The 13,971-nt window shown below is 36.0% G+C and overlaps 1 protein-coding gene across 1 annotated transcript in view; it reads left to right on the forward strand.

Annotated features, from left to right (window-relative positions):
• The first annotated feature begins 2,880 nt into the window (after window positions 1–2,880).
• hsd17b12b (hydroxysteroid (17-beta) dehydrogenase 12b) overlaps window positions 2,881–13,971 on the forward strand; it is a 47,590-nt gene continuing 36,499 nt past the window's right edge. The window contains exon 1 of the mRNA XM_061974814.2: window positions 2,881–3,214. Coding sequence (XP_061830798.1) covers window positions 3,037–3,214 — 178 coding nt within the window. The 5' untranslated portion in view covers window positions 2,881–3,036. The remainder of the gene's footprint in view (window positions 3,215–13,971) is intronic.

Below are 13,971 nucleotides of genomic sequence, written 5' to 3' on the forward strand. Positions count from 1 at the left end.
ATTGAACTTCAAAAAAGGATTTAAAATAATTACTATTAGAAGTTATTTTTAAAAACATGCAAAAAATAAATAAAAAATGCAGAAATACAGGGTTTCAGCTATTTTAATTTAAAAAAATGGTTAGACTTTGTTCTTTTATAGGAAAAACATTTTTTAAATGATACTTTGTAATCACGATTTACTACTTTTAGCCAGAATATAATTATGAGGAATAACCAATACAATTGTACTCATTTGGACTAATAACAATATGAGAATATAAAACAAAAAAACATAATGCATTGTTTATATTAATAGTATTTGCCAGTATTGATCAGAATATTTATTACTTGAATCCAAATTAAACTTCAAAATTCAGTTTGTAACCGAAATAATTAGAAATGATTATTGTTACAAAAGATCTTCTTAAAAAATGCAAATAAATTATGAAATACTGGTTTTCAGTTATTTTAACTTTTCAAAATGGTTATTGTTTGTTCTTTTATGTGAGAAGCATTTTTTAAATGATTCTTTATAGTATTCGCCAGTATTAATAAGAATATTCATTATTTGAATCCAAACTAAACTTTAAAATTCCGTTAGAAACTCATAGAATTTGAAATAGTTACTATAACAAAAGTACTTTAAAATCGTGCAGGGGAAAAAAAATGCAGAATTACAGGTTTTTACCAATTTAAACTATTAAAAATGGTTAGACTTTTATGGGAGATTACATTTCTTTGTAATCACAATTTGCTACTTTTAGCCAGAATATAATTATGATGAATAACCAATAAAATTGTACTCATTTGGACTAATAACAGTATTAGAATATATTTAAAAAAACATAATACATTGTTTATATTAATAGCATTTGCCAGCATTGATTGTAGCTGAGATAGGCTCCAGCGCCCCCCGCGACCCCAAAGGGAAAAAGCGGTAGAAAATGGATGGATGGATGGATGATCAGAATATTTATTACTTGAATCCAAATTAAACTTCAAAATTCAATGTGTAGCTGACATAATTTCAAATAATTATTATTATAAAATATGTTATTAAAAAATGCAAAGAAATTATGAAATACAGGTTTTCAGCTATTTTAACTTTTCAAAATGGTTGTATTTTGTTCTTTTATGTGAGAAGCATTTTTTAAATGATTCTTTATAGTATTTGCCAGTATTGATCAGAATATTTATTATTTGAATCCAAACTAAACTTTAAAATTCCGTTTGGAACTCATAGAATTTTAAATAGTTATTATAACAAAAGTACTTTAAAATCATGCAGGGGGAAACAAATTCAGAATTACAGGTTTTTAGCAATTTAAACTATTAAAAATGGTTAGACTTTTATGGGAGATTACATTTCTTTGTAATCACAATTTACTAGTTTTAGCCAGAATATGATTAAGATGAATAACCAATAAAATTGTACTCATTTGGACTAATAACAGTATGAGAATATATAAAAAACACACCATAATATATTGTTTATATTAATAGTATTTGCCAGCATTGATCAGAATATTTATTACTTGAATCCAAATTAAACTTCAAAATTCAATGTGTAGCTGACATAATTTCAAATAATTATTATTATAAAAAATGTTATTAAAAAATGCAAAGAAATTATGAAATACAGGTTTTCAGCTATTTTAACTTTTCAAAATGGTTATATTTTGTTCTTTTATGTGAGAAGCATTTTTTAAATGATTATTTATAGTATTTGCCAGTACTGATCAGAATATTTATTATTTGAATCCAAACTAAACTTTAAAATTCCGTTTGAAACTCATAGAATTTCAAATAGTTATTATAACAAAAGTACTTTAAAATCATGCAGGGGGAAAAAAATGCAGAATTACAGGTTTTTAGCAATTTAAACTTTTAAAAATGGTTAGACTTTTATGGGAGATTACATTTCTTTGTAATCACAATTTACTACTTTTAGCCAGAATATAATTATGATGAATAACCAATACAATTGTACTCATTTGGACTAATCAATCAATCAATGTTTATTTATATAGCCCTAAATCACAAGTGTCTCAAAGGGCTGCACAAGCCACAACGACATCCTCGGTACAGAGCCCACATATAACAGTATGAGAATATAAAAAAATAACCATAATACATTGTTTGTATTAATAGTATTTGCCAGTATTGATCAGAATATTTATTACTTGAATCCAAATTAAACTTCAAAATTCAGTTTGTAGCTGACATAAATAAAAATAATTATTAATATAAAATATGTTCTTAAAAAATCAAATGAAATTAGGAAATACAGGTTTTCAGCTATTTTAACTTTTCAAAATGGCTATATTTTGTTCTTTCATGTGAGAAGCATTTTTTAAATGATTATTTATAGTATTTGCCAGTATTGATCAGAATATTTATTATTTGAATCCAAACTAAACTTTAAAATTCCGTTTGGAACTCATAGAATTTTAAATAGTTATTATAACAAAAGTACTTTAAAATCATGCAGGGGGAAAAAAAAATGCAGAATTACAGGTTTTTAGCAATTTAAAAATGGTTTGAATTTAAAGGGAAATTACATTTCTTTGTAGTCATAATTTAATAATTTTGGCCAAAATATAATTATGATGAATAATAGTTACTAAATTTTGAACGTAAAACTATGCAAATAAAAAAAGAAAAAAAAGTGTATTTTCACTTGACTTTCCCCAACGTGAGATAAATAATGTCTGGGATTAGTGTGTAATAAACATAACGTATTACATGATAAACAAAATTTTCAATGAATTAGAAATACAACATCTCATCAGCAACACGACACTGATCGGATGTAGTGACCACCATGAACACTGGGTGGCAGTCATGTTTAGATTACCTAACCTGTAATGTTTAAAAAAAAATGACAGAAGAAGAAAATTGAGCCAATCACAGCCAAGCTCTGTGGAATGTGACGACAATCAACGCGGAAGTGACGGCCTAAATCCAGGCGCATGTGTCTGTACTTTGTTCAGTTTCTAATATAGAAGTTGTGTCATTGTCAGAATACACTAACTAAACTTTGTACGTGGCGGCCATGTCGTCCGGTGGAGAAGTAGTGCTTCGGGCCGTGGAGACGCCACTCTTCTGGCTTGGCGCTCTGACCGCGGCCTGGCTGTCAGTGTGCTCCGTGTACCGGCTGCTAGCCGGGATCAAGGTGTGGGTGCTGGGCAACGGGCGGCTAGTATCACCCGCCAAACTGGGCAAGTGGGCAGGTGAGTGTCCTTATTTACCATTGCTATTTTTTTTAAATTATTATTTTGTTATGATATAAATGTTTGGGCAAAATATATAAGATCCGGGAAGAACTTCAACATTTCACCTGATACAACTGCGCAACAAAGTAGTACCTCCATTTACGAGCTTAATTGGTTCCGTGACTCGTATCTCAAATCAAACGTCTTCCATTGAAATTATTTGAAATATACTCATAGGGTGTTTGCCCCCTTACCTCTAAAAATAGCACAATTTTAACAAATAACATGTCTTTTACTAGAGATGTCCGATAATATCGGTAGTCCGATATTATCGGCTGATAAATGCTTTAAAATGTAATATCGGACATTATTGGTATCAGTTTAAAAATTATTGGTATCGGTTTCAAAAAGTAAAATGTATGACTTTTTAAAACGCCGCTGTGTACACGGACATAGGGAGAAGTAAAGAGCGCCAACAAACCTTAAAGGCACTGCCTTTGCGTGCCAGCCCAGTCACATAATATCTACAGCTTTTCACACACACACACAAGTGAATGCATTTCATACTTGGTCAACAGCCATACAGGTCACACTGAGGGTGGCCGTATAAACAACTTTAACACTGTTACAAATATGCGCCACACTCTGAACCCACACCAAACATGAATGACAAACACATTTCGGGAGAACATCCGCACCGTAAGACAACATAAACACAACAGAACAAATACCCAGAACCCCTTGCAGCACTAACTCTTCCGGGACGCTACAATATACACCCCCCCGCTACCCTCTATGCCCCCCCCCAACCCCGCCCACTTCAACCTCCTCATGCTCTCTCAGGGAGAGCATGTCCCAAATTCCAAGCTGCTGTTTTGAGGCATGTTAAAAAAAAGAATGCACTATGTGACTTCAATAATAAATATGGCAGTGCCATGTTGGCATTTTTTTCCATAACTTGAGTTGATTTATTTTGGAAAACCTTGTTACATTGTTTAATGCATCCAGCGGGGCATCACAACAAAATTAGGCATAATAATGTGTTAATTCCACGACTGTACATATCGGTATTTGTTGATATCGGAATCGGTAATTAAGAGTTGGACAATACCGGAATATCGGATATCGGCAAAAAAGCCATTATCGGACATCTCTACTTTTAACCCTTGTGTGGTGTTCGGGTCTGTGGGACCCGTTTTCATTTTTTATTAAAAGAAAAATGATACAATTAATTAATTTTTCAAACTGAAACTCACTGACTTTGATGTTCTGTGTAACACACACACACACACACACACACACACACACACACACACACACACACACACACACACACACACACACACACACACACACACACACACACACACACAGCAGGCCTAGACAGGAGGAGGACAGAGTGTAGGTACACAGAACATCAGAGGGTCAAATGTGCGAGAAAAAGAGAGCAGACAGTGTTGACAAACAATGTTGCAACCTTGTGTGGGAACCGCAGGTGCAGAAACACAAAAGAAGAATCCCTGTGGGATGCAGAAACTGACAGAGAAATTTTCCGTGCAGCGTTCATATTGTTGTTACTCAGCCAGCGTTTGTGGGTCTGATAGACCCGTTGCATTTTGTGCCTTTTAATGCCTCACAATCAAACACTTTTATGTTCAAATACTGAACAGATGTTTATTGGGATAAGGTAAACATCTGTTCAGTATTTGAACATAAAAGTGTTTGATTGTGAGGCATTAAAAGCCACAAAATGCAACGAGTCCATCAGACCCACAAACGCTGGCTGAGTAACAACAATATGAACATTACACAAGGGTTAAACCGCAAAACAAATTAAAAAAAAATTAATACTGTATAAAAGCAATACTATAACATGTACTACTATGTAGATTCATTTGTATCTTTATTACAAAAGCATTTTGAAAGCGTTGAGAAAGGAGACGAAAAAAGACGGATCAACGGATCAACATTGATCCGTGATCCGTTCGGATCAGTACCTTCGGATCGGCACACACGTGATCCACGGTTTGATTTATGAAAAAAAAAGAAAGAAAAAAGTTTTCGCATGTTCAGTCCACACACAGCGTGGTCATGAAGAGCGGAGTAACGGAGGAGCTTGAACACCCCGCGCCATTTAAATCCCCTGTATGGGAGCATTTTGGCTTCCCTGTCAAATACAATGATGAAGGAAAGAGGTTAGCGGATAAAACCGTGACTGTGTGTAATCTAGCGTGGCCACGCACTTGGAGCGACATCACCCCGGTGTTTCACTGACAGGAGTGAAAGCGAAGGCTGCGCCATTTAAGCAGCCCCTTGTTGCACAATCAGACCAGGCTAAAGCCATCACAAACGCTATCGGTGTGTTTATAGCTGCAGACATGAGGCCGTATTCGCTTGTGTAAAATGAGGGTTTTAAAACACATGCTGAAAGTGCTTGAGCCACGTTACGACATCCCGTCGCGCACCCACTTCAGCGATAAGATTGTGCCAGATCTTTATGAGCAGGAGAGAAGAAAAAAGTTGTGGATGAACTATCCCGAGCATCATCTGTTGCGTTCATGACAGACGGGTGGACGTCCAGGGGAACTATGGGACGATAAGCGCTCACTTCATCAGCAGTGGAGGAATGGAAGATAAAGATACTAATATCCCAGTCACAACTGATAATGCCAAAAATCAAATTAATGCAGTGAATGAGGCAGGACTGGGACCACAGATAGGTGCTTTGCACATGTAGTGAATTTGGCATCACATCTCAGTCAATAGGATGGAGCACCTCCTTGGGAGGATCGGGAAGGTGGTTTCATACTTCCACCCAAGCACAACAGCTGATCATATGTTTAAGACAAAGCAAGAAATGCTTAAGCTGACTACTCATAAGCTCATACATGATGTCCCAACAAGGTGGAACTCCACTTATATGTTGGAGCAGCGGGCAGCTATATACTCTGCATTGACCCACAAGACCCTGAAGACAAATGTCAAAGACATCATCACCCTGTCTGGTGATGATGTGAGCGTGGCAGAGGAGGTCTTCAAGGTGCTTAAACTCCTCAAAACTGTTACATCTCTGCTGAGCACTGAAACTTCACCATCTGTGGCAATGATCCTGCCACTGAAGTTTGGAAGACAGCACCATCACTCAAGATGTCAAGACTGCCATTAGAGAGGACCTGAATCCCAGATATACTTCATCTCCTACTCTAAAGGACTACCTTCACAGATCTACTGCCCTGGATCCCAGGTTCAAGTGCCTGTCTCACATGGACCCTGCCCTACACAAAAGGACATACAGTGATCTCACCACTGAGATTGTGAGCAGTCAGGGCACTGAAGACTGTGATGAGGTAAATAAAAAGAATATTATTTAAATATTATAAATTTAAATCTAAATAAATGAGTTTTTCCAGTAATAATGGCTTTTATTAAATGTTATTGCCACATTTTAATGTCTATGAAACATGTTAAAAAGAAGATATTATGCCCTGGTTACTTTAAGTTAATTTTATATATTTTAATTTGATAATTTAAAAATGTTAATAAACAAAAAGACAAAACTTCTGTTTATTTGTCTTGTCTTTTTTTTTTTTTTGCTGATCCAAAAAATGATCCGATCCTTGACTCTGATCCGAGAAATGATCTGAACCGTGAGTTTTTTGATCCGTTGCACCCCTATTGGACAGAGAATCTTTCGTCCTACGCGTGTGTCAATATATTTAAACTGTTAGAAATAAATCAATATTATTATGATTTTTATTTGCTGGATGTCTTAAGGGGCTGATTAAAACTAATTAATTTGATGCCTTTTGATGTCATTTTTCTAATGCGGTTTAATTTTTCATTTAGGAAATATATTGCTTAGGGTTGCACAAAAAAAATCAAGACATCCGAATCGCGATTCTTTTTTTCATCCTGATTCTAAATAGATGAGTTATTTTCAAGAATATATTTGTGTATGAAAAAAAAGTTTTTGAATGTATTTATTTTATTTGTATTTTTTATCAATCTATTTTTAAAAATTCGTTTTTAGGCCATCACCATGCGACCAGTAGGAGCTTTTCGAACCTGTTACCTGTTTTGAAAAAGGTTCATTGTAATTCCATCCATCCATTTTCTACCGCTTGTCCCGTTCGGGGTCGCGGTGCTGCTGGAGCCTATCTCAGCTGCATTTGGGCGGAAGGCGGGGTACACCCTGGACAAGTCGCCACCTAATCACTAGGCCAACACAGATAGACAGACAACATTCACACTTACATTCACACACTAGGGCCAATTTAGTATTGCCAATCAACCTATCCCCAGGTGCATGTCTTTGGAGGTGTGAGGAAACCCACGCAGTCACGGGGAGAACATGCAAACTCCACACAGAAAGATCCCGAGCGCAGGATGGAACCCAGGACCTTTGTATTATGAGGCAGACGCACTAACCCCTCTACCACCGTGCTGCCCATTCATTGTAATTATTATACCAAATATTACATTGCGATAATCGGTTTAAATCGAGAATCGTGTGGACCGAAGCATCACTTCAGTAATCGGAATCAAGTTTAGAGAAAAAAATGTGTCTGGGGGCCGGTATATCTGATTTTTAGGAACACTAAAACAAAACCTCACAATAACGTCTGATTGAATGCTAAAAACGTTATGTCAGACCCACTTAAAAAACAGGATGGAATTTTAAATGTTTTTACTGAATGAGACACCCAGAATGTACATGAAAATAAAGAATGTGGGATTTACAATATTAACTATGAACGATAAAACACTGAACATTGACAACATATTAAACGTCACACCCCCTCTCGATCGACATATTTTACAATCAAGCAAAACGCAACAAAAATGCAACAAACAGCGAAGTATGAACGAGAAGGGTAAAAACTCCCCCCACCTACTATCCGATATATATCACTAAACTTTAGAACTTTGTTGTAAAAATCTCCTTCCGCGTCTGTCCCTGAAACTTGCATTTCAGGCTGGCATCTCTGGAAACTCTCTGTGGAAACGCTTCCACCCACACTGCTTGGTGCCTCGTCTGAGCTGCTGTGACTTAGATTACCATAGTAACTAGTATATCATCCAAAAGCGCAGATTACAACCATTGAAATACTTACAGTAGTTCAAGATTTACGGTCATTTGAAAACATCACTGCACATCATAATGGCAGCCACAGTTTCCATCTTAAAAATCTATTATTTAGGAATGTCCGGCGGGCCAGATTGAAAAGTTTAACGGGCCTAGTGCGGCCCCCGGGCCTTATTTTTTCCAGGTCTGATGTAGTTGATAGAAAAGCGCTATATAAATCTAATTCATTATTAGTACACGCAAAAACCTAATTGAAATAAGGCTGTCTACACCACTTTTCACTTTAAAGTAAAGTACTATGTAAATTCAGACCATTTACACATAGACTCAATAGATCACACGCAATTTTAAAGTTTGCACGCATGTTATATGGATCTTAGTAGATCAGGCCCTTTGCGCATTTTGATGCGAGTTATATGACATTGTGTATTACCATCAAATACTATTTACTTGAAAGATTAAGAGCTTGCAATGTCCCTCTTACATAATGCGCCCTTGTCATAGTTAGGGTTACTTAAGCACAATGTGTCTGCTAAATTTTTTTCAACAGTAAACGCAGACAAAAAATGGCTGAGTATTGCCAGCCTTTTTTCTTTTGAGTGTAAACTATAGTAAACCTTGTGATTGGATTATGGACTCGGGGACGGGGGGAGGAGATTATAAACTCAGATTGAATGCTACCCATCTGCCAAGTGTACGTGTATGGTGGTTTGGGTGACCTCTGCTGCTGTCAACATCAGACATGAGGAAAATTGGACGTTGAAGCACACGCAATGAGAGTCCAAAGTTCCACCAATAAACACAAAACAATCCAGAATCCCATCCTTCTAATTTACATGAGTGGAAAAAAATATGATCCACATACGGAAAGGTATTGAGGATAGAATATACTTTATTTATCCCACAATGGGGAAATTATGTGGTTGCAGTGCAGATACAAAATAAGGTAAAAAACATATGAAAGCAAGAGGGAAACCTCAAAGAACACAAAGGACATATAAGACTACGGAGGTTAATTTGTGTCTTTATTATGAAAGCTTTTTTTGACACTAAATTTATGTAACTAAATGTTTTGCATTTGAATACATTTTTTTTTTTACATCAAATAATGCTGACATTTTCATTAAAAAAATGTTAACAAAATGTGTTAAAAAATTAATTGTTTAAAAATTCATTGTAAAAAAAATTCTGTGCTGAAAAATTTAGTGTAGAAAAATGGGCTGCTCCAGTCAATTAAGACTAAAGCAATCAATTCTGTCTCAGAACCAGCTAATGAGCTGTCAAGTTCGAAGTAAAGTGTTTCAGCACTGAATTTGTAAACACTGAATTTTCAAACTCGGGATGTAATGGTAAACAGTATAATGATAAACTGCGGTAAAATTCTTGACTGTTAGTAATACCGTTGAAATTTTAATAAAAGAAAAACTGTCATTTAATAATGTTTGATGCAACAATGCTCACTTTCTGGAAACTGAGTCTCAGCAGCGCTGGCGCATGCACACTAGCGTCCATAAAGTGCTATCTAGCAAAATTTTTGCATTTATTTTATTTATTCATATTATCGTTTTTTTTTCTGCCATATTACTTTGTTTATAATGCTTGTGTGGCTTTCATGTGCACATTCAATTTCTACTTGAGGTCTATGAAACAGTGTGATTTTTTTTTTTACAATGTTTCTTCTACAAATAAAATAATTTTGGATGTTTTTTTTCTAATCCAACTTGTTTAAAAGATTTCAGTTTAAATACTTTTTGAAAATTTTGAGCACAATTAAAAATAAATTTTCATACCGTGACATATTTTAAACACTTTTTTAAACACTGAATTTTTATACACTGAATATTTATACCCTCGATTTTTCTAAACTTAATTTTTCAACACTGAATTCTTCTACACTAACATTTTCATGACTGAATTTTAATTTTAATTTTTTTTATGTCCTGTCCAGCTTCTCAGGCAAATCATATAGTTGATGTAGATGCCCATGTCAGCTGTTCAGCTTTACTTTACAAAAGAGAAGTGTAGGATACTCCTCTTGTTGCCTTATTTGTATTTGACTTTATTAAATGTATTTATATTATCATTTAGTGCAGCCGGGCCGGAGCAGGGGGGGATAGAAAGAGAAAAAAAAGAAGACAGAGGGGGAAATTGTGGGGACAAGAGGGGGATTAGACAGAGAGACAAAAACAACAACAACAACAACAACAACATTAGAGCAACATCAGCAAATACGACATGTACAAATATGATGGTAAAAGTAATAGCAAATAAGCAGTTAGCGAAAAATAAAAAATACAGAAATGACAATGAGCATTATTACACTACAAATGGATCAATACAAATACCAATAGAAATAGCGCTATTGATAAAGAACACTACCAATACTTTACCTTTATTATCAACAATACAGTTGTTCAAGTGCAACAATACATATACGTAATGATAACTTGACATACGAAAGAATGCAGAAAAATGGAGGGGGAGAAAGAGAAGCAACCTACATTAACCTTGTAGATTGTTATAGTAACAATAGGTTAAGCTTTGTCAGTGTGCCATGTGTTATACCCAGTTTACCCTTGGGCAACAACGTTAATATATGCTTGATGAAACGTGATTATGTGCATGAGTGTAAGTATGCATATGTACTTGTATACGTACAGAATGTGTATATGTGTTTGTACAGTGAATGTATATGTACAGAATGTGTATATGTGTTTGTACAGTGAATGTATATGTACAGAATGTGTATATGTGTTTGTACAGTGAGTGTATATGTACAGTATGTGTATGTGTATGTTTGTATATTGAATGTGCGTGTGGGTGTACGAACTTTAAGTATGTAAATATGTACTGTATTTGTGTATGTATGTGGGAGCGTAGGTACCTATGTATGTGAGCATATGTGAATTTGTATGTACAATATATTCGACTGAATTTTTGAACACATGCATTTTGCTAACACATTGTTTTTTCAAAGAAATTGTAGCATAATTTTCTGTAAAAACAATTCAGTTCACAAAATTCAAAAGCAAAAAATTCAGTTACATAAATTCAGTGTCCAAAAAAAGCTTTCATAATAAAGACACACGTTAACCTTCATAAAAGACACTAAGAGAGATACGATCGGGCCATGCGTAGACAAACAATACAACACCACAAAAACACAATTTCAACAGCCGCATAGTGTAGTTCAATCTACTGTATTTTTCGGACTATATGGCGCACTTAAAATCCTTTCATTTTCTCAAAAATTGACAGTGCGCCTTATAACTGGGGACGGCGTGGCGCAGTTTAGAGAGTGGCCGTGCCAACAACCTGAGGGTTCCTGGTTCGATCCCGACCTTCTACCAACCTCGTCATGTCTGTTGTGTCCTTGAACAAGACACTTCACCCTTGCTCCTGATGGGTCGTGCATGGCAGCTCCAGCCACCAGTGTGTGAATGTGTGTGTGGAAATAGTGTCAAAGCGCTTTAAGTACCTTGAAGGTAGAAAAGCGTTATACAAGTATAACCCATTTATTTATTTATTCATTTATAACCCGGTGCGCCTAATGGACGGAATCATTCTGATTGTGCTTACCGACCTCGAATTAATTTTATTTGGTACATGGTGTAATGATAAGTGTGACCAGTAGATGGTAGTCACACATAAGAGATATGTGTAGACTGCAATTTCATGCCAGTAAACACCAAAACCTTAAATGTTCCATTGAAAATAAAGAACATTACACACGGCACTCAAAAATCTGTCAAAATGTTTTAGTATGACTTTGAAGCCGCATCGCTTGATGGATTGTCGGTCCATTACGGCTACCGTAGTCAGAGATACAAGTATTACTACGGCGTGTGTATAAGGACCGCAAAATGGCACCCATTAGCAGACATTATCTGGCGTTTTGTTTCGCAATATTATGCAAAAGCAACTTCATCTACCTGCTGATGTGTATTTGGGATCTGCATAAGTCCCAAAAATTTGCCCAAGTCCGCCACTGTAGTCCGTGCCGATGCCGTAGTTGATAAGCTTCTTCTTTTTCACTATCTTCTTGTTATGGGACATTCATCCTCTGCTATTGCCATTTCTAATATAAAGTAGCATAAAGTTCTAACATGTCTCGTTATGGAAGTGCCAAAAACTACCAGTGTAGTTAGTGGGTTTACATTTTTCACCCACGGAACTTTATTTATTAGATCGTTCCGGTCTGACGTTTTTTCACGGGACACATTTCCGGCGTTGTTGCACTAGTGAGCCACGTTGTTGATTTAAGTAAAGACCCGCTCAGTTAGAATAGACCCGCTCATCGGCAGTGCACCCTACGGTCCAGAAAACACGGTACTCCCATTGGGTGGGCCATTGCCCCACTTGGACCCAATGCAAGCTGACTGTAACAGCAACACCATGAATCAGACTGAAATGCACAGGGCCATGTGGCACCCCTCTACAGTGGTGTTGACATTTCTCACTGTGCTTTTGTGTACTACCGCAAACATACTAACGAACCGCCAAACTGTGATCAAAACACCACCTCTTGGCGAAGCAATAAGAGTGAGTTTAATGTAATCACTCATCTATTTGGAGCAGTCACATTAGTCTGCTGGAGAAGCCGACGCGTTTGAGAGTGTGAGCTGAAGTCTCCTTTCATCTTTTTGTGCTCGGCTAAAAATAGAAACGCATCAGATCTTTTTTTGAACATTTCTGATTACGCATGCAGGGCAATTCAGGATACGCAGTGAAGCAAAGGAGCCCGTTAGCCTCGTTCGCTTCTCTCATTCACAAACTTTGCCTGACTCAAGTGGATGTGATTGAGCGGACAGCCTCATTATGTAACAGGACTTGAGCCATTCATAAATGAGGCACCGGATCCTTGGGATTCTGGTTCACCGCTTTAACTATTTTCTGTGTGTATAAGAGTGGTTGTGACAGTATAACTCCATGGACATTGTGTTATATTGAATCATACTAACGTGACGTCAACTTATCAAGGCCAAGATTTGTTAATAATTATGACGTTCTGTGGTATTATAAAACCTCTGAAAGTTCGTATTACTATTTTAAATTAAAATGATTGGAAAAACGGCACTTTGATAAACTTTCGGACCAACTAGCACTAACTCGCTAGCTAGCTTAAAACCTCTTAAGGCCCAAGCTGTTTTTTTTTTTTTTTTACATGCTTTTTTTATTTCTCTTTGCTATTTGGGTTTATTGAACCCTAATTAGAATAAAAACTAACAATCATCTTTTGATATGATGTACTTAGTCCATAAGTCCACAAACGTGTACTTCATGTTTAGTGACATGCTAATTCTTATTTTTACACTTTTTTTCCCAAATTCCATTGTATGTTATACTCTTCTGACACCACCAGATGGCAGTATAAGTGTCCACATAAGCGGCCATAAGACCCCATTTCAGTAGTGTGCACAATTTTGGAAATACGCGCTAAAAGGGGCTGTCCACGCATGTGGCCACTAATCCTTTAGAGGTTAAATGCTAACAAGAATACAAAACACATTAACGTCTATCCACATTAAGAAACGACATACCACAAACTAATCTTATATAAATAACTTTATTAAAAAACATGAAGCTTTCGACAACATAATGTGAACTCGCGTGTGTCACATAAACCAGACGTAAAGCAAAGGAAACACTCAATTTGCCTTTATCAAAAAAAAAAAAGCATTCTAAAACT

Source organism: Nerophis lumbriciformis, linkage group LG15 (genome assembly GCF_033978685.3).
Source record: "Nerophis lumbriciformis linkage group LG15, RoL_Nlum_v2.1, whole genome shotgun sequence".
NCBI lineage: Eukaryota > Metazoa > Chordata > Actinopteri > Syngnathiformes > Syngnathidae > Nerophis > Nerophis lumbriciformis.